At 42.4% G+C, this 24,047-nt stretch overlaps 3 protein-coding genes and 1 long non-coding RNA gene across 9 annotated transcripts; 2 read left to right on the top strand and 2 right to left on the bottom strand.

Moving 5' to 3' along the window:
• Window positions 1-356: 356 nt before the first annotated feature.
• LOC116931733 lies at window positions 357-14,395 on the top strand. Its single transcript, XM_032939361.2, is given in 20 exon segments — window positions 357-639; window positions 1,054-1,324; window positions 5,111-5,620; window positions 6,030-6,677; window positions 7,071-7,389; window positions 7,497-8,181; window positions 8,183-8,378; window positions 8,461-8,909; window positions 8,999-9,127; window positions 9,269-9,345; window positions 9,709-9,867; window positions 10,154-10,339; window positions 10,605-10,916; window positions 11,085-11,557; window positions 12,083-12,321; window positions 12,409-12,582; window positions 12,698-12,784; window positions 13,023-13,190; window positions 13,255-13,385; window positions 13,469-14,395. Coding segments are annotated over 19 exon segments (5,178 nt in total). The 5' UTR covers window positions 357-639; window positions 1,054-1,204; the 3' UTR covers window positions 13,585-14,395.
• A 513-nt stretch (window positions 14,396-14,908) lies between these two features.
• On the bottom strand, window positions 14,909-16,723 carry LOC116931743 (ran-binding protein 10). The gene is made up of 6 exons (XM_032939383.2): window positions 16,415-16,723; window positions 16,216-16,327; window positions 15,729-16,151; window positions 15,625-15,660; window positions 15,382-15,538; window positions 14,909-15,318 (listed from the first exon to the last, which is right to left on the bottom strand). The coding sequence occupies exons 1-6, from the start codon at window positions 16,572-16,574 to the stop codon at window positions 15,283-15,285; spliced, it is 924 nt and encodes a 307-aa protein (XP_032795274.2). The 5' UTR covers window positions 16,575-16,723; the 3' UTR covers window positions 14,909-15,282.
• A 63-nt stretch (window positions 16,724-16,786) lies between these two features.
• Window positions 16,787-18,309, top strand: LOC116931769. 2 transcript variants are annotated; one of them, XR_006652291.1, is made up of 4 exons: window positions 16,787-16,975; window positions 17,041-17,130; window positions 17,197-17,297; window positions 17,815-18,309. It is a non-coding gene; the product is annotated as an uncharacterized LOC116931769 (long non-coding RNA). The 2 variants fall into 2 exon arrangements; XR_006652290.1 differs by having other exon boundaries at window positions 16,792-16,975; window positions 17,036-17,130.
• Window positions 17,846-23,030, bottom strand: LOC116931749 (plasma membrane ascorbate-dependent reductase CYBRD1). 5 transcript variants are annotated; one of them, XM_032939389.2, is made up of 6 exons: window positions 22,854-23,030; window positions 20,588-20,826; window positions 20,219-20,280; window positions 19,991-20,149; window positions 19,393-19,562; window positions 17,846-18,512 (listed from the first exon to the last, which is right to left on the bottom strand). In XM_032939389.2, exons 1-6 carry the CDS (start codon window positions 22,862-22,864, stop codon window positions 18,335-18,337), a joined length of 819 nt encoding a protein of 272 aa, XP_032795280.2. In that variant the 5' UTR covers window positions 22,865-23,030; the 3' UTR covers window positions 17,846-18,334. The 5 variants fall into 5 exon arrangements, with proteins under 5 accessions (XP_032795280.2, XP_032795282.2, XP_032795281.2 ...); XM_032939391.2 differs by having other exon boundaries at window positions 20,003-20,149; window positions 22,854-23,029; XM_032939390.2 differs by lacking the exon at window positions 22,854-23,030 and adding an exon at window positions 21,358-21,608.
• Between the last annotated feature and the right edge of the window lie 1,017 nt (window positions 23,031-24,047).

Raw genomic sequence — 24,047 nt, 5'->3', positions numbered from 1 at the left:
GCAGCGGGGAATCATTGTGCAGTGAGTGTGTGTGGATTATGTAAAACTATTCATTGTGCAATGGAGATAAACCCACAAGTTCCAGTTAGATACAAGTTCCTTTAACCATGGATACCCAAACTGCCGATTGAAATTTGATTTCTCTTGGAGATAAAGTCAATTACCCGTGTGTGATGTGAATCTTAAAGCGGCACTTTTATTTTCTTTTTACTAGAAATCACAGGTGTAAATCAAGTCTACATTCCTACTAGTAGATGGCGTTGGTCTGAAAGCGCGGAATTACCTTTATGTTCCCCTGTGTATTCCCTGCCTCCGTCGCATTTTTAAGTAACGAGCCCAGCAGCAGCAACCACCTAGGCAAAAAAAGGGATCAGCCCTGCAGTGTTATTCGTGTGTGTCTATCGTCAGGGTTGCCGATGCCGTTGTGCTCGTAACCAACACACACACACACGCATACAACAGCAGTTTAAGGGCAGCCAGCGCTTTCTCTCGCTCCGAAACAGTTTAAGAAGTTTCAAAAGAAGAATATAAAACTGGGCTCTTCGTAGTTTGTGCGTCTGTGTTTTACGTGATGTTTCATCGTCGACCAACGTCTGTTTTGTGAAATTTTCAAGATCTGAAATATTATCAAATATTTGTGTGAGGAATCATATTTTTATTCTTCTTTTTGTGTAATGGTTAAACCTAAACCCCCCTCTGGTAAAAAAAAAAGCAGTGCTCGTCCCCCCAAGTACACATCGTAGCCCCCCCCCCCCTCCTTCCTTCTTTCTACCCTGCTGTCAATGATGGCTGGGTATGAAACCCCAGTTCGACTCGTGTAATTCGAACCGATTTCCCAGGAAAGATCGCACACGTCTTGCGTCCTTTTCTTATACTATTTTTTTCTTCTTCTTTCCCATCACAGCTCCATTGCTGTGGAAAAAAGTTCTCTTTTAAAAGTTAGTTTGTGTCTTGCATTTCAAGTCTCAGTTTGGATGTGAGTGTTGCCTGCCCCTTCCCCAAGAAAGAGTGTTTGTGTTGCAGGAGATGCTGACAACTTTGTTTCTCTTACAGGAAGAACATCAGTATCAACAGTGAGGTGGTTGCAGACTGTTGGTTCCAGTGACCGCTGCTTCTTCTGGATCTGATGTTGGAAGTTTGGTTAACGTCATAGAGCCAAATGTTTCTTTAGGTTATACAACAACAACAGCAGCAGCTCATCGTCATGAAAGTCACTGTTTGCTTTGGACCTGTCAGCGTGGTGGTTCCTTGTGGCAATGGGGACATTTTGGTCAGGGATCTCATCAGCCAGGCTGTAACGAGATACAGGAAAGCCTCCAACAAGGTATTTCCAATTACTCATTCATTGTTCTGGTGGCTTATCGAGGTGCCAACTCATCTGCTCCAAATGATCTAGATCAAAGTAGGGTGGTAACATGCTAGTCAGCCAAATTTGATGGTTGATCATTAATAACAGCTTCAAAGACTTAACACATTCTTAGCTGACAAGACTATGTGTGGTTAGTTAAAATTGATTGAGCTAGAAAAAGGCGTTTTTCTTGTTATTTCACTCGTTTTCTTCTGGTTGTCGAGGAAAGGGAAACAGGTATTTTGTTTCTTTAAATTTATCTTTTTTTCCGTTTGATTTTCGTTGGTGCGTGTAAGTGGAAGTTCCCGTCGGTCCAGCACGCCCGCTCGGCCGTTTTCAAATGTCCATTGATATTTTTCATGAAGGGAATGACAGGCTGGCAGAAGAAACGACCTTCTACACGTTGTGTAAAATGCGGTTCGTAGGGAATTATTTTTCCTCGTCATCATACGTTAGTTTCGGTGTATATGGCCGTATGGGAGAATCAACTACGTGTAGCAAGACGCGGATATGCCCACGCACGGATTCTCCTCCTGTAGGTTTTTCTCAGGAAAAATGAACAAAAAAGAAGGGACCCAATATTCACGCATGGCTGTTTTTTTTTGTGTTTTTACGGCTCCCCCCTCATTGCGGCAGTGCAACAACACCAGTAGAGCACAAGTTCTTTTTTTCGAAAATGTATGAAAAGTGTTGACTCTCCAACGGTCGCGTGCCGGGCCGTGTTGTGTTCATCAGATACGAAAAAGTAGCAGGGGAGGCAACAGCTGCCGTGATGTTGTGTCTCTAGGCCCTTTTGATTCGTAATGCATCTGCCACCCTCGTAGTGGTTGAGGGAGGGGAATTGTATAATAAGAGCACAAGAAGAAGAAGAACGACCGTTGGGGAATTTTTCCATCCAGAGGGGAAATAAGCGACCAGGCGGCGATGTCAGACTGGATATTTGAGATCGTTTTCTTCTTTGCCAAAAAGAATTGTCGAATGAAAACTGTGCGCACACTTTTGCTTTTCTCAAACAATTGTGGAGAAACGATGCCGCGTGTCGTTTGAAAATCGACACCCGGGGATGATGTCATCCCGATCGATTTTCCTTTATGAAGGGGATTGACACGAAAGAGATACACACCGTCAAACATTTTTTTTTTTAAATTATTATTTGTTGGGCTTCTCAATTAGGAATGGATCGATAAGCCTTTGTCGTCCCTTTCTATTGCGTTTGAGTTTAATTGGTACATATAGTGATTGATTTAATCTTAATGAGATGAAAAAGGGGGAGAAAAAAACGTGAGTTGGACCGTTTCCTCTTCTCGTATGGCCTCTTGACCTCAACCGCCCCTTTCAAGCATTTCAAGACTTTTGACGTTATGAAAGTGAAACAGCTGTGTTTTGTCTGCGACAGGAGAGAGAGAAAAGTAAAAGTAACGAGAAAATCTGCCAGTTAGCCCATAAAGGTCACATTTCAATGTCGAAATGTGAAGCACATTTCCTGCGAAAAAAAAAAAACCACTTTCTTTTAAAACCGACACCAGTCAGCTGTGCAATCGCCAAGAAATGTCCCCCCCTCTTGTTAAGCCACAACATTCTTCAGAGCCTCTTTGAATCCCCACTGGTCCAATACTTGATTTTTTTTTGGCTTTCCCAGGAAAGTGAAGAAATTAAAACAGGATCTTCATCTCTAGAGCAATCGTCACGATCCATTTTTCCAGTTTTTTGTTTTTCAAGGGAAAGCAACATTTCCAGAGAAAGCTTTTTAAAAACGTTGGGGGGAAGTAATCGATGTCCCAATATTGACTGAGGGTTCAACGCTGGAACTGCACTGGTCATACTAGTAGGAAGAAGAAACAAAAAGTCTTTCCACGTGTACGAAACTTATTAAATATTGACATTTTCTGCCAGGGTGAACTTGATTTTTCTGGCGTGGTTTAGATAACAGCAAAGTCAGGATGGCCGTCAAAAACAAAACCTGTTGAACGACTGGTTTTTTTTTTTTTTACGTGTGCGATAAAGTTTGCTGTCACTCAGTGGCCGCCGGGATAGAAAAAAACAAAGGGAAAATGTTGTTGGCGACAAACTAGCAGTTGGACCATTTTCTTTTTTTTTGAAAATTTTGACAGTTAACCGAAATCTGGATGTAGTTACTACTGCGACCGCTCGATGGCGCTGGCGCTTTGTTTTGGTTGGAAGTGGGAAACCCATTTTCTGGGGGGTTCCTCTTTTTTTTTTCTTTCCCCTCTTCACCATTAGAGTTAGATGTTTACCTGGGTTGAGTGTGTTGTTTCTGGTTGGCAGCTCATGCGTTGCACGACATTTCCCGAAAGTCGAGTCTGCCTTTGCTGTGCTTCCTCTACCACATTCACCACCGGTTGTGTGTATTTTTTAGTCGCTGTGTCTGCCTATTGCCAGTAAAGTTGAGTTGTGACTGTTGACGTGTTGTAGTTTGCGCTTACACCACCGCCAATCCATAAAAAACACGCCCTATACTAGGCAGATTTTTTTTTGTAGTGAAAAAGCGAAAGGGCCACTATTTTTATGTGCAATTTCCTGACCGACGTCTAAGTGCACAATTGCTGATGAGCTGTCATCGATCGCACTTCAGTCGGTTGGTATTTATCCAATCAACCATCTTAATCCCCACCACCATCGACTTGGATCCAGTGTTGTGTGTGTCACCTGGCGGTCGCCATTGTCTTCATCATGATTGTATGTCACGTCCCCCTTTTTTTTTTTCCTTAAGTTTTCTTCGTGTTTTTATTTCTCCATTATTATTACGAGTGTGATGTTTTCTATAAGGAAAACATTCCTGTTGGTTTTTTCTTTTTTTTTTTCATGGCCGCTTGCTTTTGGTGTTTCTCAACCGTAGTAGGTCACATTGTCAAAGATGGTAATAGTTACTTTTTGATTCGAACACATTTTTCTAAAGGGAGAGAGTTGGAACACGGGCCCTTGTTTTGAAACCGGACATTGCCCGCCCTTTTTTTTTTTTTCTTTCGCAGTATGTGTTATCGTATGCCCCCCAGCCCCACCGCTATCTGCTGTACATGTAGAAACTTTTCCTGATTGTCCGTTCTCAGTCGCCGTTCGTGAGTTACCGGGTGCGTTGTGACCGAAACCGACGGGACCGTTTTTTTTTTTTTTGTTCGTTGCGTGTGTTTGTACTTGCCTTTGTTTGTGTTTGTGACCTGAGGAAATACGCGCAACGGGGAAAAGCAACAAAATGTAAAGAAGAAGAGAGAAAAACAGTTTTAATAGTCTGAAATGGCTCACAGAAGTTGTAACAGTCGAGCAGTTCAACTGGTTAATTATTTCCCGTGCAAATTATTCTCCCACCGCGTTCAATCCTACCAATTGGATAGTTTGGATCACGTTTTTGACGAAGGCACATCTTACCTTTCCAACGGTGTCTACAAACACCTGGTGAGCTACACCCCTTGCCAGTTTTCCCATGCCACCCTTTGGTGGCTGTGCCACAATTCATTTCTCGCGTGGTCTTCTTCTTCTTCTTCCTTTTTTGTGTCCAACTTTTTCTTCGTTTGGGGTTGGACGAAGAAAAAGGAAATTCGAAATTGATGTAGTGTACACGTCCGAAGGAAAAAAGACGGGAGAGAGTTTACCTTGGGGAGAGAAAGCCTGGCGACCGCTCCTTTTTGGGGCTTTGACATTTTTGAATGGCTAATGAGAAGAAGAATATCATCGTCGTCATTTTTAGTTTCTCGTTTTCTATTTATTTTCATTGATTCCTTAATGATTGCTTTTTGCGTCTGACAGTCGAATGACGCGGCCATTTCAGTGGCAGCCCTTCGTTCATCGGATGGCGCCATTTTAGATCCGGATGACCGACTGGCCGATGTCGTTGACGATCGCGAACAATTGGCCGCTTGCCTTTCCAATGGTGGAAGCGGATCGGAACTGGACGAAGCTTCGTTAGGGGTCCCGTTAGTGCTCGGCCCGCGGATCGGATTGATGAATCTGCGAGGTGATGGCACGTCGGCCAGCTCCAACTCTGGCTCGCCATCGCCAACCGATTTCGGCCTTCATCACCAACATTATGGCGGCAGTCATCACCCGTCCAGCCGAAAAGACATTGAGGTCACGGGCCAAGAAGCCGCCACGGGTCTCATGGTCGATCACCTGCACCTGCAGGTCAGGCGCGGATCTGAGCCGGCACTTAATCGCATCAGTCCCGACGGACCGACGATTACCAACGGCCCTGCTAGTGCTGCTGGCCAACACCACCAAGCCGACGTGCCACCTACATCAAACACCAGAGATTATAAGGTAATGTGTAAGCATGACTATACTCGGCTGTATTTTCTATTCCCGTCCGATGTGGCCAGAGAAAGCAAATCGTTGGCTGGCCTGGCTTGGCTGGCCAAAAAGCCTCTAGCACGTTTCGTCTAGCGACGTACCATTTGCCTAAAATGTTTCCCCCTTCTGCTGTGTCTGTGTTTTTTTTGTTTTGTTTTTTGTTTCTGTTTTTTCCCCATTCCTTTTTTCCTTGTATCAAATGATAGAAAAACAGATTGCAAAACAGATTCGTGTGAATTATCCCAACCGGTTTCATCCGATTATACGATCGTGAATTGCCTTTGTAAAAAAAAAAAAAAAAAATTATTTATTTATTGATGTTTGTTTTCCTTTATGGTATCTTTACGGATATGTGGGTCAACCATTTATGCGCGTGCAGAGGTGGTCGGCAGCGCCCATTGTGGATCCCACATCAGATTCGGATTGCGAGGAACGTGACTTGGAAGTCGTACGGCGTCATCCGTCCGGGCCGCGGTTCGCTCGATCGGGGGCTCGTGTCTCGATGCAAATATTCGGTGGCGGTGTAGGCAGCAGCAACGGCGTCGGCGGCGGCCAAAGCAATGCTGGATATCGGTGGGCGGAAGCAGCCGATAATGCTTTACTGTCAGCCGCAACAGCTCCGGCAACCACAACTCCGCCCGACTACGAGGAAACGATGCATCGACGCACCCGCAGCCTCAGACGGGAACCCGTCGGTGCCACAAGTGAATCGATTCCGCTCAGCGACGGCCATCACCACCTTTATCACCACCACCACCACCACCACCATCACGTCCAATCGTCGGTACCAACTCAGCTCGTCGTTTTGCCTAACGAAGGCGGCCAACCGCTGGGCATCCACGTCGTCCCCGATTATTCGCCGCTGGGTAACGAGCTCGGCCTATTGGTGCAGGGAGTAGAGCCCGGTGGTCGGATACACAGAGACGGACGCATCGCTGTGCAAGATCGTATCGTCGAGATCAATTCGCATCCGCTCAAGGACGTGCCTTTCCATCGAGCCCAGGAGCTCTTCCGAAACGCCCTACAGGTATTTCTTTCATCACATTTGGCAATCGTGCATTTTTGTCTTCCTTTTTTTTTATTTATTTTTTTTATAAAATAAGAGCCAACACAACATTCCATTCAGGTCGTTCCGGCCATTTGATCTGCAAACGTTTTTCTTGTTTTATTTTTTTTTTTCATCTTTTTTTTGAATGGTTAAAAGAGTGATTTCTAACTCTGGAATGTTTATGGTTATCCTTGGTCGATTATCGTTATCTGCCGTCTGGCTTGACCTTGATAGTCATACTTAATCAGGCCACGTTTATAGTCACGGTCCCTTAAAAAAAAAAACGGGTTCATTTCCTATCGTATTTTACGGCTTTAAATGGAAGACCCTCTTGATCATCTCCTTCGTTATTATTTGTTGTTGTTGCTTCAGAGTCGTGACCTTCGTTTGCGGATAGTCAAACCGGACGGAGGAATTGAAACGATTCGCCAGGATCAAGCGGATGAAATGGCGCATCAACAAGCACCGTCTCGCGTTGCGGCCGTGTCACCTACTCGCAAAACACCGGCCGCTGTGCCGGGAACTGGCCGGGCCAGCAACGCCTTGATGACAGTCAGCACAAGAAAAATCGGCAAGAAACTCGATCTGGAGCTGACAAAAGGACACGAAGGGCTCGGATTTAGTGTCACGACACGCGACAATCCAGCTGGAGGGCTCTGTCCCATTTACATCAAAAATATCTTACCAAGAGGTTCGTGTGATAAGAAATTCCACTATATAAATGTTTTTTTCCGTTTTTTCATAACCGGGAATGGCGACTCATTTTTTTTCTTTTTAAAACTTGTTAATCGTGTGCAGGTGCAGCGATTGAGGATGGACGGTTGCGCTCCGGTGATCGACTTTTGGAGGTCAACGGAGTGGAAATGACTGGCAAGACACAGAGCGAGGTGGTTAGCCTTTTGCGCAACATTCCCACCGGTGGAGCCGCCCGTTTGCTCGTCTCGCGGCAAGAAACGGAAGAAGAACTTCATTCCAATCAGCAAAGTCAACAAGTTCAACCTGCGGCCGCTCAACCTCCTTCTCAGACCAGCCCGAAATTGCCGAGGCAAATGAAATCCATCAGCCGGGCGAGCGAGGAGAGCCTGTTGCTCTTGCCGTGGAAGCAGCGCGAAATTCTCACGCTGGACATTCCCGTCCACGACACGGAAAAAGCGGGGCTGGGCATTTCCGTCAAAGGGAAAACGACGTCATCGTCGGGAAATGGCACCAGCGATTTGGGCATCTTTATCAAATCCGTTCTGCATGGAGGAGCCGCTTCGAGGGACGGACGGCTCTGCACCAACGACCAGCTGCTTCACGTCAACGGCGTCTCGTTACAGGGTCGATCCAATACGGAAGCGATGGAGGGATTGAGACGAGCCGTCCACCAGGAAGGTCCCAAACCGGGCCACATCACGTTGACGGTCGCTCGTAAAATGCACGCGCTCAAGGATCGCGAAGTGACGCTAGAGGGCCAGGATGACACGGTGAACGGGAACGGTTCGATTGGGTGGCAGCGGAGGCGATAGTTCAGGGAGCTACGATCATTCCGGAGGCAGCAGCGATCAGTCAGGTTCCACCGTCATTTTCGTCAGCGGAAGTGGATGCGGTGGCGGATCAGAGAGTCGTGAGAGAAATCTCATGGCGGAGAACAGAATGTCTGGCATCTCCTCTGACCTCCGCAACGAAAGCTACTACCGGGTAAAGACTCGTCTTAGCCTCACACTTTGTTCGATTCCGTTTTGATCAATTGGACTTTAATGAAATTTGGTTTGAATTGAAGGCCACGCACGATACGTGGAACACGACGCAATTGCAGGAGACGCTGATGAGTTCGAAATCGAATGGCCATCAGACAAGTGCCGTGGGACCTGGCCGGAAGCAACATTCGCAAAACAGTCCAACGGTTCACTTGACTCCGGGCGAGGTGGTTTCGATCGACGGTGATTATCTTCCCCAATCACGACCACGCCCACCTTCTATGATGATGATGTCCAACGGTTCTTCCGTATCCTCGACACCGGATACGACCATGAACTTGGCGTGGCAGCAACAACAATCGAATAATCGTCCTGGTGGTCAACGCTCTGGACCGACGGACGGACGTGACCGACCGTGGTCCAATGCCGAACAGCCGCAACAGCCGCAACCGCCACAGAGTCCCTTGTCGGAAACGTCAATGCGTTCGGACGGACGTCCTAGCGATTCGGAAGCTCCAACCTACACGAGCCAGTGCGTTTTTGTTTTTGTTTTTTTTTTAAGATGAACGTTCGCGTGTTTTTAAAACAGCTGCGTTTGCTTTGTTTTTCGTTTAATTCAAGGACTTCGTTGGATACGGACGCTCCCGGCTTCTCTCGCGACCAGTTTGGCCGTCAGAGCATGTCGGAAAAACGGCACGCCTCGTTGGACGCCAAGAACACGGACACCTACCAAAGGAATAAGAAACTCAGGTTGGCTCCATTCTTCATTTACTTTACTTCCTTTTTGAGGTTTGAAATTTTGTCGTCGATACGATAATTAGAAAATAAAACGTACGGTATTTAAACTGCCGTTGTTCCAACACATTGATAATTTGTTGGGGTTTTGTTTAGGGAGGAAAGAGAACGCCAAAAACAGACAGAAAGTGAACAACCGACATCCGCATCGAAAGAAAATTTGCCTCCATCAGGTACGTGCCTTTTCTTTCAACGCACAATACTTTGGCGGCGGTAGGCCAGTGCTTTTTGTCGGCGCCTTTTATTATTCGGAAAAGCTTTTATTCACCTGTTGTTTTTTATTACTAACTTTTCATGTAACAACATTCACTTTGTACTGGGGCTTAAATTTAACTCGCATTACCACACACGATCTTTACTTCTAATCAGGATTATAACTATTAACCAAAACAACATTCATGTTATGTCCTAACCATCGACCTCTTTTTGTTTTTTTTGTTTTGTGCATTTGAAATTCCACTCTCACCTTCACTCCCGTTTCCCCCCCCCACCTCTTTGTTGTGCGTCGAAATGGGAAAATTGCGTGTGTGACTCAGGTCGGGTGATCCGTCGCGCTGTCAAGCGTCGTCACGCCCATCCTTTGGTTTCGCGTCTGGAAAAGGATTATCTCAACTCACCTACCTATCACCGATCCAGTCCCAATCTCTATCAACCCAACGATGTTGTTGCGGGTGTTGGGGCTGCTGTGGCTTCAGGTGTGTCTCGCTCTGCCCTCGTCCTAACTTTCTTTTAATCTCGGCTTTCGTCTCGCTGACTTTCTTTGGCATCTCTAAAATCACATTACCATTAAATGAACTTCGTGAACGTGTTTTTTTTTTTTTTCAAAAAATGATTCACATTTCTCTTTCTTCATTTTTCTCGCACAAAAATTAACAACACTAACCCCAACTTGGAAATTCTTTTGGATCTTTTTTTTTTTGTTTCTGGTTTTTCGTGTGGCTTTTGTATCTTTGCCTTGGAACGGATTTCGGATGGTAATAGCCAATCGCCGGGGGGTAGCGGGCACGCTTGAACGGGGTAGTCGCCTGTCTGTGGCTCCTTCCATGATGATGATGACGGATCATTATCATCGTTCTCGTGTCTCTTCGGTGGAATCCCTTCCTCTAATCGCTCCGTCACCTGTCCCGTCCCTGCAAGGCCAAAGACGGCCACCGCTTCTACCTCCATGTACGTAACAGTTGCTGCGCTTCATGCACATCGTTGTCTCTCTGTCCGGGTTTTTTTTTTGTTTTGTTTTTTTCTTCTCTTATTTCTGCTTGCATGCCCGTTTTCTTGACGCTGTTGGGCGCTTATTTTTTTTTTTTTAGTTCCCCGGTCTACGTGTCTGTTGCTCCGGTTTGCTTCTGATTATTGCCCTATCCTTTAAAAAAAAAATGTTTTTTAATGATGATGATAACAATTTTGATTTATTATAACCGACGCGTATAAACAGATAAACCGCTAGATAATGGCCGGCCGCTTTTTGTGCGCCCAGTCGACCCGCCGAGAGCCTCGTCGAGAGATATCGGTCCAACGCTCGGCTTGAAGAAATCTTCCAGCTTGGAATCGCTGCAGACGGTCGTCCAGGAAATCCAGATGCAAGAGGAGGAGCCTCAAATCGGTTGTTATGGCTACCATCGGCCGACGGCCATCCGCGTTGTTCGAGGACGTGGATGCAACGAGAGTTTCCGCGCGGCCGTCGATCGCAGTTACGATGAATCTGGCCAGCCAACTGACGGACATAACAAGGAGCCCATGGAAACATGTAAGAACACGCCCGGAAGCGTTTAGTTGTTTTTATCTGGCAGCTGTGGTCGTGTTCGAAATTTTGAAAACGTTGATGGGTTTAATGCCCGGAACGAATTGCTTTTTTTTTTGTTTGTTTGTTTTGTTCGTTTAAAATCGTTTCGTTTTTGTTTTATTTTTTAAATAGTGGATGAAGCGGCTGAGGTAGAGGCGAATGAGATGATTCCTCCGCCACGATCTCCTTCTGAAATTGGAATTCCGATCTTAAACAACAAAAGCGAAACTCGCAAAAGCAAAAAGAAGAACGCCAACGCAGCCGGACTCTTGTTGAAAGGACTTGGTTCCATGTTCCGTTTCGGTAAACATCGCAAATCCGCTCCGGCCAGCCCTGAATCTGGTCACCAGTCATCCGGATCGGATCCGGCCGTCTCGGGTCATTCGATGGCCGGCGGCAACATGATTATGCCGTCATCCGGAAACCAGCAACAGCAGCAGCATCATCACCACCACCAGAGCGAACGAAGGTCTTCCGGTCATTCTGGAAGTATCGGCAGATCGTCTGAAGTCGATCGACATCACGTCCTCAGGCGCACTCTTCCGCCCGACGAACGTGACCGAGCAGAACTTGGACGCCAAATGGCCGTCGCTGTTGCCCGCCAGGTAAAACGGAAATTTTTAACAATCTTAAACGCGTGCAATTTGACGTCGTCGGTTGATGACGTCGAACAGAAAAGAAATAATGGATTCACTGGGAATTTTCCACGTGAAAGTCATACAATTATTCACGTTGCTTAATTGTTTCGAATAATAATGATGTCGATGAAGTGAACTTGTGAATGGTCTCCCACGTTCGGCCCTGGAGAGCAAAGATCGTGCACACAGAATTTGCGGTTTCTGTTTTTTTTTATTTATTTATTTATTATTTATTTTTTTTTTATCCTGGAGAAAATTGAATTGACGGGATGTTGCGGTTTCAAAGCGCGCACAACATCCCATAGAGGCACAATTTCTTGTTTTCGGCAATAACTATTGAATCGGAAAAGTAATTTTGCTGTGTGTGTGTGTGTTAGTGTTAGATGTTCCAGTTGCCGAAAAATTGCCTTTGATGATAGTCGCATGGCCTCGTTTCTAGTCCATTTGCCATCATCTAACGGTTGTTTGTTCTCGCACGTTTCTCTTTTATAGGCCGCCCAAGAAGAACAGAAGAGAATACAACATCATTATTTACGCTTGATGGATCAGCAGCAACGCCAAGCCGCCGCTCACGAACAGCAGAAGCAACAACAACAACAACAACAATCGGGTGCTACAACTGGCGATTCGACTAACCGTTCGCAGAGGCTGCACCAGCTGCGAGCCCAGCATCAAAAACGACACGCTGAACAACAAAGACAGTCGACTCACACGCCGACAGAGCAATTTGAGTATGGCATTTCTTTCTATTCGTTTTGTAAGTTGAATCGATGGATGAAATTTATATTCGTGTTTTTTTTGCAATTTTTTTTTTAAAGGTCCAATAATAAAAACATGGTGGAAATCGCTCACGGACGTTCTGCCAGTTACGATCCGTACAATGACGTGAGGAAACCACGTAGCCGGGCAGCTGTCGGTGAACCCAATACTCTGATGCCCATCCCGACAGTGTCCTCAATGTACAACAACAATTACGACGAATTTCAACTCAAGTAAAGAACTTTTTGAAACATTGTTTTATTTGAAACAAAACGTGTGCGTTTGACGACTAAAAATACGGATGTACTAACGATTATGTGTAATTTGATTGGGTTTTGCTATTGAAAGAAATGGCAATTTGAACCCGGTTCAGATTCGAGAAATGCAAGAATTGGTCCGTCATCAAAGACTCAAAGTTGAACAGGGGCAAGTCATGTAAGAAATCAAAAGAAAAAGAAATTGTAGAGATTTTTTTTTTTATTTATTTGATTTCGCCGCATCCATCGCCTGATACTTTCAGTTTTTTTAAATTTATCGTTTTGCATGGTTTCATTTTTGGGTTTTTTTTTATTCGCTTAGTTGGTTGCTTAGTTGTAGAATTTGATCAGCTATTATTTCGATTGAATTCATTTTTCGCAATTCTAAACATTCATTTCTTAAATGACATTTCTAGTCGGCGTCAGCAGCACTATCACTCGCAGCGATCGGCTCGCGAGACGCGGATGAGCCCACCAGGTGGAAACGCGTGGTCCGGCTCCGAGCGGCCCGTTTCCAACTATTTCGAATATGAAAGCCTGCACATTGCTGGGCATAAAGTGGCTCTAAGTGGACCTCCCTACAAGTAATTTCGCTACACCATTTGCATAATAGGTCTTTAAAACTAAAACTTTGTGTGTACCCAACAGACCTCAACAACATCAACAGCAGCAGCAACAACAACAAGGCCAGCAGTCATCAAACCGACGACCACCTACCATGCAAGGTGATGAAGGCCCGGCATTCTTCCGACGGCCCGATCGAAACAGCACTGGACTGGGTACGTAGTCTTCGAATGGATTGACGTTAACTTGAACGAACAATATCGATACTTAACTGTTTATCAATCATTTGGTAATGCAGAATACGGAAGCAATCAAGTACGGTCGTCGCAACGGGAATCGGTGTACGGCGCTTCAAACTACGGCAGCCAGAATAACCCAAGCAGACCAGCTCCTTTGACAGGATCTAAAGTCTGATCAGCAGCTAAATAACAGCTAACATAGGGGATAATAGGTATCTGTGTTATCAACTCAAATTAACTACAATAATGTACTTGAAACGAATGCATGTGCAACAGTCGTTTAATGGGTCAAATTGAAATATTTTTCAATAGTCCTTTCTTTTTGTCCGAACAAACTGTTGAATGTAAATAACTAAGGTATCGTTTTTTTCTACACAAAACCCAACGCAAACTCTTCAAAGTCTGTCCCATAATCTATTTTAAATATTCCAATCCCTTTTTTTAATATTAAAAGAAAATCGTGTCAAGCAAACAAAAAAAACAAACAAACAAAAGAAATCGTGTTTTGTACATATCTCGGAAGTCGGAACCGTCCAAAAGTTGAAAAAAAGAGTATTATTTCTTTTTTATTCATTCGATTTATATAAAAAAAAGCCATACGGAGTCGTTACCTAAATATGCTCGCACTTAAAAAAAAAAAAAAACGACTAGGGATTTTAAAAGAAAAGAAAAAAGAAGAGTACTTTCAAATTCCTAATATTTTGTGTCTGGTTGGCTCTTGAAAAAAAAAAAAACTGTTTCAATCGTGTCTTTGCTTTCCGTTTGGTCTTTTTGTTTTTATACATTCCCCACTTGCCATATCAAATCAAGTGTCTATACCCCTCATTGTAATAACTTTTTTCTTTTGTTTTACCATGCATCACACACTCCGTACAGTATAACTTTGCTTCTGATTTTTCTTTTTCTTTTTGTCCGGTCAAGAAAACAAGAAGAAAAAATATCTTTTGAATGAAACGAATGACGTGATTCTATCGCCTTTACAGGAACGATACCATCTCTGTTTAAATCTTTTTTGTTGAATTTTTAGGCAAGGACGAGAGAATTTCATTTATTTGTAGTTTTTAATTTTCTATGTGATTGCCCATTTCTTATTCCTTTTAGCGCATTCAGGATATCCTGGAGATAGAAGAGCCAGTCACCGTGTCGTTTTTCTTTGCTTGTGCTGTTCCACTTAGTGATTCGCAAAGATTCGCGACCGCAATATGGTGGTTCGTTTATTAAAAAAAGATTTGCTAATATTATGACATCGCACATTTTTGGTACAGACTTGTCTAACCGTCACAGTTGCATGGATGGAGGTGTGGAATACCAAGGGTAAGTGCATTTTCCGACATTTTGGGGAAACAGTCCAGTTGTGACGTCACATGAACCAAAATTTCCAAACTTAATTTCTACCACAAAGGAATATTTGAAACGTTCTCAACAATGGCTTTCTTTTTGTCTCTGTGAGTTATAAAGAGCGGTATTATTTTCAGTAGAATCAGGAACAACATTCAAAAAACGTTTGATTTATTTTGTCTATTTGAAAAAATTATGCAGACTCCTTTCTAATAACATTTTGCAAGCCTTTTTAGAAGAATAATCTTATCATTTAACACATCGCGAGGAAAAATTCGAAAATACATAATTACAAGAATTAGAATGAAGATACATATAATCACAATTGCCAATGCTTGAAATCTGTCCATTTTTGTAGATGAATGGAATTCCTTCGTGCATCACATTTACTCCACACACCATCAGACTTATGTTGAAAAGGCAAACAAAATTCACTACAAATCGAGATTATCATTACGCAATGACTGGGTTTTTATGCCAATTGTGCTAACAAGTTAAGTAAAAAATTTTACAGAAGTCTAAATAAGCGCCAGTGTTAGGCGTCATCTGATTTCCTTTTCCTTTTAGAATCCTATGAAACATAATTGCCTAATTAATTGTGATTTGACGTATTGAATAAGATTATCACATTTACCTTGCTGACTTGGAAAGAGTTCAGATTGAACCAAAACTGTGTTGCATTGGATGCTGATAAGCCGGGGGTTAGTGAAACGACATCTGAAGAGCTAGAATCTGACGACCCGATGCCTGAGGAACTTGATGCTGAGGAAGCAGATCTAGGTACATCACACCTTGACAGCAGAGAAAGAAAGTGATTAGGAATTGACTGCCTTGGCTAAAGCAGTGATGACACTTAAGAATTATTTTATGTATATACCATTGAGGATGATGCATTAAATACGTAGCTATCATACTAAAGGGGGAAAAAAGTTAGTTACACATACAATTGAAATTCAGGATAGCAAACTTAGGTTTAAGTACCTTTGAACTGAAGCTTCCATGGGCTTATCCGGAACAGGGTAGTTGAGAATCACTGATGCAATGCGAGCCCTAAGCTCCTTCATGTCATCTTCAATGTGGTACACAAATGGAGATTGGCCAAAATTGGCTTCTACAATTTCTCCCAGGGAGTTTAATCCAACGGTTGGGTACAAGTTTAAAGGTAGGTCAAAAAATGCTGTTCCAAGGTTTACTCCATTCTTCGTGTAAAAGCAGGTGCTGTCAATAAAATTTATTCCACAACCAATGACATCATTTGTAGTGAAAGTAGGTCCATATGGTTGGCCAACTCCAGATGAACAAAAGGCTTTTCCATCATCACCATGATATCCAAATGAATTTTTCCTCCAACCAGGAAGTGCATTTGTGTCAACCCCCTCAGCTGATAGACCAATTCCGATATAGCTAATACACATTAAGTTACAAAAGTACGGCATCTCATAAAACAAATTAAATTAAATACACAGACCCGTCACTGCCCTTGTCCAAAATTTTCAATTCAAAATAGTATAGACCACATGATGACGGAATAGGATGTGTAGCTCTGACACTTGCAGCATCTATATGTGTTTTACCATAACCTGCAGCGTGCAAGTGAAAGTCATAACATACATGCCTTGAAGACAGCACATAATTGATGTAGGTAATAACTATTTTGGATTACTTACCTTGGTAGTTGACTCTTAGATTATTTTCTGACAACACAATAAAATTAGATTTATCCTTGGAGTTCCAACAAAGAGGCAGTGGTAGCAGAAAGTAGTCATCTTCTTCAACAAAGGGATAAAGCGTCGTAAGTCGATTTAAGCCGGGAGAATTTTTCTCCATGTCATCGAATTATTTTAATGCACAAAATTAGAGATGCCTTGATTTACGCTGACGCAAGCTATTGACGTTTTATTGTGCAAAACATAACAATAACAACATTCCAGCAACAAATTTTCACAAGTAGTGTTTCATTCCTAGATGGCCAATAAGGTGACAACCGAACGTGTAAGGTAGTCGCTAGATGGCGTTTGAAGAAAATCCACGTTTTGTCTTTTCACGATCGTGGCAACGTGGTACTAGGTGTCCAACCCACAGCCGCGAAGATTTCAGTTTTTGTCACTGTCGAAAATAGTCAGTTGACGTCGAAAAGTAGAATTTTCAACGTGGCTAATGGCAAGAATGTCCAGCCAGATCTGCACTTTATTGTTCTGTACCTCATATTACTGTTGCATCTGATATTGGTAACATTTTCATGCTTAGCAACCATAATTTAAGTTGGCGATTATCTTTTGATATTTTAGAATAGTCTTTCATGCTGGCCTACTATATTCCTGCAATTAGCCAAATTTAAAATTCTAGTTTTTGATATTTTCTGAAAAGGAAGACATAGCAGGAGGTATGTGTAGTAGTTGTTTGAACTGAAAAGCATATAAACCTTGGTTCTAAAAGTAGTTTTATTTAGCTCAACATCCAATAGTCTACATGATAATTGTCTCCATCAACAGTAAGCTCCAATCAAGAATAAGCGGACAATCTTGATGTCACAGACAAAAAAGGAATAAGGTAAAATATATGCTATTATGTACCACACATGTCATGCTCACTCAATGTCAACCTCTGCATAACATTGTATGCAGAGGTTTACATGGTTTCGCATCCTAATTTCACAAAGAATGTAATGGTCATAAAGAAAAAAAGGAAAATTTATTCTCAGCAATAAATAAGGAAGCAAAAGATTAGTATTACATCTTGGTAATTTAAGTATGCCAGTGTGTGAGTAGAGGAACATTTCATGCATTCTTGATCATTAATTCATAAATTTCAATATTTATGAATGAATGTAGAAGACTGGTCCAAATTTCATTGGAATTTGTTCACAATCTCAAGGGTTTTGATCATCAGACAGTTACATTTACCAAATGTTCCCCTACCTTTAGATGACTTACTGATTTCGCCGTCCGTTCCTTCGCCAACAGCACGAACGGATAGGCTGAACTCTTTCCTGATTTTCAAACTTCGATGAATTGCTAATGCACTGATAGGCAAAATTAAGGTAATTTTAATTATTTTTGTTTCGTAGGACTTTGAAAAGCAAACCAAGAGGCTATTTATTGGCTGTCTGACAATTGCTTGTATTTAATCTCATAAGATCAGCCAAATTTTACTTGTTTTTTATTTAATTTTTGTTTCAAGGACTCATCTCACGAGTAGAATAAAGATAGAAATAACGTTCCAACTGTAAAAAAGGGAGACAAACGAATAGGTGGGTGGCATGATGACCGGTATCTAAATCGTAAAAATGGATGACAATAACAGGTAAAAAAAAAGTTGATAGATAGAATAATATGTACATTATGAAGAAGTTGCTGTTTTGTGTGGATGATAATTGTTAACAATTCAAGTTATCTAATGAAAGTTTTTGCACCCAAACATGCAAGCCACACACACTCTATCAGAGAGAAAGGAAATTGTTACTGAAAAATGGCGGTCCCTTTGTGAAAACAGTAGCAGTATTCGCTAATCTGTGATTGAATGAGAAAAATAGTAATAAGCCATGCAAATTTGTGTGTGTGTACACGAGAGAGATTGGGCAGACCACATTAGAGTCTCTCAGATTCTTCGTCTTGATCGCCGCTAGAATGAGATGAGATGGACGAGGGCCCTCGCTGTTGGCATCGGATAAGCATCAGCACCGGCATTAGGATCGCAAGTCCCATCAATGTAGCTCCCAAGACATTGACAACCAATCCTTCAGGTGGGAATGCTGTATACCAGTCTCTGTAGTTGTTTGTCATTTTTGTATTTTTTGTTTTTCTCAAGGGTTTGAAAGCAGGTTATATCCAATTGGTTAATAACGTAAAAAGGAAGGAAACCATAAAAAAAAAAGGACAATGAAATGAAGAATAAAATCCTCAACCGCTGTAATTATCATGGAAAAGGCTAATCCAACGGGATATTTGTGATTGCTTTTGGCGCTTTGAGCTTTTTTGGCGCCAATTGAACCGTTGTTATGGATACCGGAGCAGACAGAATTTTGGTGTGCGGAAAGCTGAAGTAAAATTCAAGTTCGAGCAATGAATGTTAAAAGAAAAGGGAGAACCAGGTACACCCATTTTCAAAAAGATTTTACGAGAGAGTGAATTAAAGAGCCCTCTTCATGCATGCCAAATTACCAACGAAATCTTTTTTGAAAAGCAAAAATTGGCTTTCGTGTTCTGAATTGTAATTCGTTTTACAGTCTAAAAGAAAATGTCCACGTGTTAAAATGAGAGGTATATATGATGTCGTATTTCTTTGAATGGGTTTTAGAGGCCATGAACAGCAACAACTTGGACGCGACGGGACCGAAATTTATCAAAGAGCAGGAGGACTGGCATCAAAATCATCAAGGCCAGCAAGGTGACTGCGAGCACATTAATTACAATTGCTGCATCACCCAGATCCCTGTATTTTGCCCTACAGCACACATTGAATAAGTATATAGATATCTGATACATTGTGGCGCACTGTTCCAAACAGGATGTGCAACTCTATCATGACCTTGCATTTTTCTGGTTAGTAGATTTTACTTTGAATATCAACGAGTCCCTAAATGGGCAACTCTTGTTGTGATTGATACCTTATTCTAAGAAAGTAAGTGAATAAATTGTGTACTAACCCCAGGTTGTTGATGGCCTTTTCAGTGATCCCAGTCAGGCAAGTGGCGATCGCCATGAGGAAAGTGATGAGTCCAAATGTGGCGTGTACCGGAACCAAGGCAGCCCTCAAAGCGGCGGTCCTCGCCTCGCAGCATAATAGGATCAAGAAGCTGAAGAATCCGACAACCAACTAGTCAAACGATGAATTTTCAAATATTAATAGGTAGGTCAACTAGTTTTGTTTAATCACGTTTTCTTTTGCTAATGTTTGTAGTATGACAAAGCGCCACTTGTTTGTCCTTAGCGTTTGTGCGCCACATACGCTGATGTAAGCTGTCACGTATAATTAGGTCGGATAAAGCCGGTCTGTTATAGTCTAATAAGCATTTTTCGTTGAATTAGTGAGAAAGTAATGTAAGCATCTCGTGACGAACGACGTCAGCAAAGTCGTGCTTATCAAGAAAAAAAGAAATAGCCAATACAAAGAAGCGAATCGCCTTTGGTTGTGTGTGGTGAATTTTGAAAGGGTTGGACTGGAAAAGGCGGTTTGACGATGACGTGTTTGCGATGTGGTCAGCGCAGTGACGATGTTTATAATTGTAATACTAACTCTATTACCATTCTGACTACCTGTATGGCGAATAGGCCCATGGTCGTGAGACCCATCCATGAATGCAGGCTCCAAAAGTTTGCGATTGGTGGAACACTCAGGTTACGCGAGTCCCACACGGTGAGGAAACCCATGACGATGGCCGGCACTGCCAGAATGTGGAACACCTGGACGACAGAAAATACGGGCATAAGAATAGAGAATCCATTCCCATTGGAGAAGATCTCTGGTCTTACCGTATGAAAGAGTTTCTTGTAAATGTGACGACAGCAGCCAAACGAACGGTACGACAATAGTGCTATTTTTCAATTTTCCCAAAAGAAAACACAAAAGTAAGGTTTTTTAAGTACGCAGTACAATGTAAATAAAGATCACGAACTTCATTGTTCAGTTGTTCAGAAGAAGAAAAAAAATCACGTAAAAATTTTGATCTGAAACTTTAAGATGAACTTTGTTGTCCAGAAGTCTGGGCAACAAAAGTTCATGTTATAGTTTTAATTTAAAACAAGAAGGTGGTCCATTGTTGTTCTGCCAGTCTTGGAACCCCTCACCCATTTGAACGACGCATGTATTTAAATTCTTGTGTGTGTGTGTGTATAATTTACCATTTCCAGACAGGTAGACGAATCCACCGACCATGAGCACTGGATGATAGTTGAATAGTAGCTTGGGATTGTCGCGCCATCCGAACCCATCAAGATAGTAGATGACCCAGAAGAGGACCAGACCAAGAGCGCCGTGCAACAAGAGTTGAGTCAGAGCCAGAAGCCAACCGAAAAAGCACCAATTAGGGGGACTTGACGATCCCCCGTCCGAGATGCTCACCGTCTCTACCTTACCAGATCTGGATACACGGATGGAATGAGAAAAAAAGTTAGTGTTGGTTATACCATGGCCCCCTTTTTTATTCCCCCCTTGAAATCATCTTATAATGGAGGCCGTTAATGATGGCGTTCCGCTACTACTCTCTCTCTCTCTCTTTCAATTGTGTTTGTTGTGCTATTCTCTACGAAGAGAAAGACCCGATAAACTCCCCCCACCAACGACTAGCAAGGTTATTTATATAAGCCCAGCAAATTTGATTCTTTAAAAAAAACACTTTGACGTTGTCGCTGTCGCAAAGGAAATGGATGAAACAAAAGAGCGCACAGGCAGGACATTAGGCATTTTGATGACCCACTTCCTGTTGAATTGTCACTAGCAATCGTTGATATTATTTCACGTTGTTCAATGGCGATGAATACGATTCGAGGCCAGGAAAGCCCACGTTTTTTGTTTTGGTCTTCCAAGGTTTCGCGTTAAACCGAAACTGCGCAAATTTGTCTCAATTTGATCGGTCCACAAAATCTTGACTTTTCAAAGGCGAGTATCTCACCTGGCCATTGTAGAGAAGCGAAAATTCCAATTGAGCAGTAAATTAAAAAATCAAAAGAAGACGCGTGGTAAAAATCACTGAACTAGACACTCACAAACACCTGTCCGAGTCAAACGAGACTCTAGAATCTAGTAAGACCGATGCGTCGTCGTGAAGGTGCCCCCCCCTCTCTACACGAACGTGGTTGGAACGCAGTCTCAACAACTCAGCCTTGAGCGTGTGTTGTTGCCACCAACACACACAAGCGTAATGGAAATCGGGAAATAAGCCTCGAGGGTTCTTTCTCCCCTCCCCGTTCTCGTAGTGCCGATGATTGCATTTTACATTTTGTGTGTGTGTGTATAGTGAGGAACGGGCGCGAGCTATACTCGGCCTAACGAAAAGCGGTCGACGTAGTAACGTAGTAAACTGTAGTTGCTTTAATAAAAAAGGCAACACCCTTTTTCTTTCTGTCCTGGCATTTACTCCTCAAACACTTTACCTCTGGGAAGCTTCTTTACAAGAGTTTGTTGACTCGTACTTGTATAGAACTCTCTCTCGGTTAGAGGGCCCTCTTTTCTTGTGGGTTTTATTTTTTCTCATGGATTTAATTTTTTCTGCTATCAGATTGACCCCGCCAGCAACTTTTGCTTTCTCATTCGACAATAAGGAGAGCTCTTGTGTGTTTCGAATTCCATCCATGTCGAGCAGAGGCTTATATTGTGTACTTTTGATGCTTTTCTCGGGATTAGACCAAAACGGTTAAGAGTCTTAAAAAGGTCTCATTTAGGAAAATTCTTTTTCTTTTCTTTTTTTTTTAATTTTCAGCCAGAGAAAAATTGGGAAGTAAAAATCGAAAAGACGCATTGTTGCTGTGTCGTCTATTAGCTATTAAATAACCCACTTTCACGGCATGTTGTATCGACCTTTTCTCCTCTTCGTCAATTTTTGAATCCACGTGAAAGTTGATATGGCGACTCCAATTATCAAGATGATTGGTATCGAGCGTTTAACAGGATTGGGCGGGTGTTGTAATTAGCGAATTGAACATGACATCAAAATTGCAGAAGGAAAAACACGGCTTGTCATTTGCCGGAACGCGGGCTTTCTCTCATTTCGTGCCAAAAAAAAAGAGAAAGAAAGGACATGATAAGTGCGTTTTGTGAAGTACTCGAATCGTCATTGGAACCAATTTTCTATTTGCCCTAGTGGCTCAAACCGGAATTATTCAATTAATTAAGAACGACGAGTAGGACAAAAGTAACTAGTTGTAACTTCCTTGAAGATGATCGCCATTTCCTGTCTAGACCGGCCTTTCTAAAAACACACCGCCCTGTCCAATCCAGTTTTGATTTTGTTTTTTGTTTTTTAAAAATTCTACTTTGAGTAACAAAAATAGTTGAATTTTCATGACCTGCAAAATCAACCGTCGCAAAATTTTATTAACAGTCTGATCAAACTGTTTGCCTCGTTAGGGAAAAATCGTCGTGTTAATGGAAAATAAATGTTTTACTTACTTGAAAGCCATGATTAAAAAACCGGGGAACTGAAAATGCCACAGATAATTTCAATCGTAACGGGGTTTTTTTTTTTAACAAAATGCAAATTAATGAAAACAAATTTTTTAAAAGAAAAGAAGAAAAAGATTTGAAGTCGACCACTCGGTTGCGACACTGGTAACCGACTGACCGACGACGGCAGCATATGGCGGGCGAGAAACAGCAAGCGGATGAGCCGTGAACGAACGAACCGTCTGCGGTGAGGCGTGGCCAAACGATTTCGCTTGCTACACTTGAACGTGTTTTTTCTTTTTTTTTTTTTTTTTTGCGGGTGAAAAAGGCACACACACATTTACTTATTTTTCGTGGACGTCTTCACGCACGCAGGCGAACGATGGCTGCAATTGAACAATGTACCCTGTGGATTTAACAATTTTTTTTTTTTTTTATTACGTGATCAGATTTTTAATTCGAGGAAGCGTTTTTTTTTTTTTGTTCAATGCCAGGCCAATAACCGGAAGGGGTGAACAGTTCAAATTGTTTGAAATTGAATTATTCATGTGGTGTGGGTCACCACATGAATTTTCTCCCTCTTTCCACCCTGTGGAATTCGTTTTTGGTTAGCCCTCCTTGAAGCGAGTTATGGAATGATTTATCTATTTATTATTCAATATTTTCGAGGTCCTCACGCCCTAAACGAAAATTCATTTTGGCCTATATTGGGTTGGGGGGAGGGAACGACCGACTTGATTCACGAAGCGTGCGACGCTCAATTTTTCTTTTTTACTTTTCGCCGAAAGGTTGCGCGCTAAAAAATGTTCGTGACTTTGGCGGACGAATGTTGCAATTTATTTTTTTTAAATACCACCGAGAAACCCCCCCTCAAAAAAAAAGTGGAACAAAAGTCAGACGAGTGCGTATAGTTTCGGTTATTTAAAACCAGTTTGTTTTTACTGTTGAATTTCAAGAGATGTCTCAATCAGACGGGAAGGATTCCAAGCTTTTGCGATTGAAGGATTCCAACTAAAGACCTGTCTTGTGATGGGGTCATAGATCCTGTTCCTCTCACAGTGCGTAGTCACACTTGTTAAAATAGTAATTCCTTTAGAACACCAACACATTTTGTTTTTTTCCGATTCTGGTTACGTGTTTATAGTCATTTCAACGCTCGCATGCGCAGCAGGTTTCTTTTTAGTTTTCCCATTTTTCTAA

The sequence above is a fragment of the Daphnia magna genome, linkage group LG10 (assembly GCF_020631705.1).
Source record: "Daphnia magna isolate NIES linkage group LG10, ASM2063170v1.1, whole genome shotgun sequence".
In the NCBI taxonomy this organism is placed as follows: Eukaryota; Metazoa; Arthropoda; class Branchiopoda; order Diplostraca; family Daphniidae; genus Daphnia; species Daphnia magna.
Note: the sequence above shows the minus strand (reverse complement) of the source record. Positions and strands in the feature narration are given on the sequence as shown.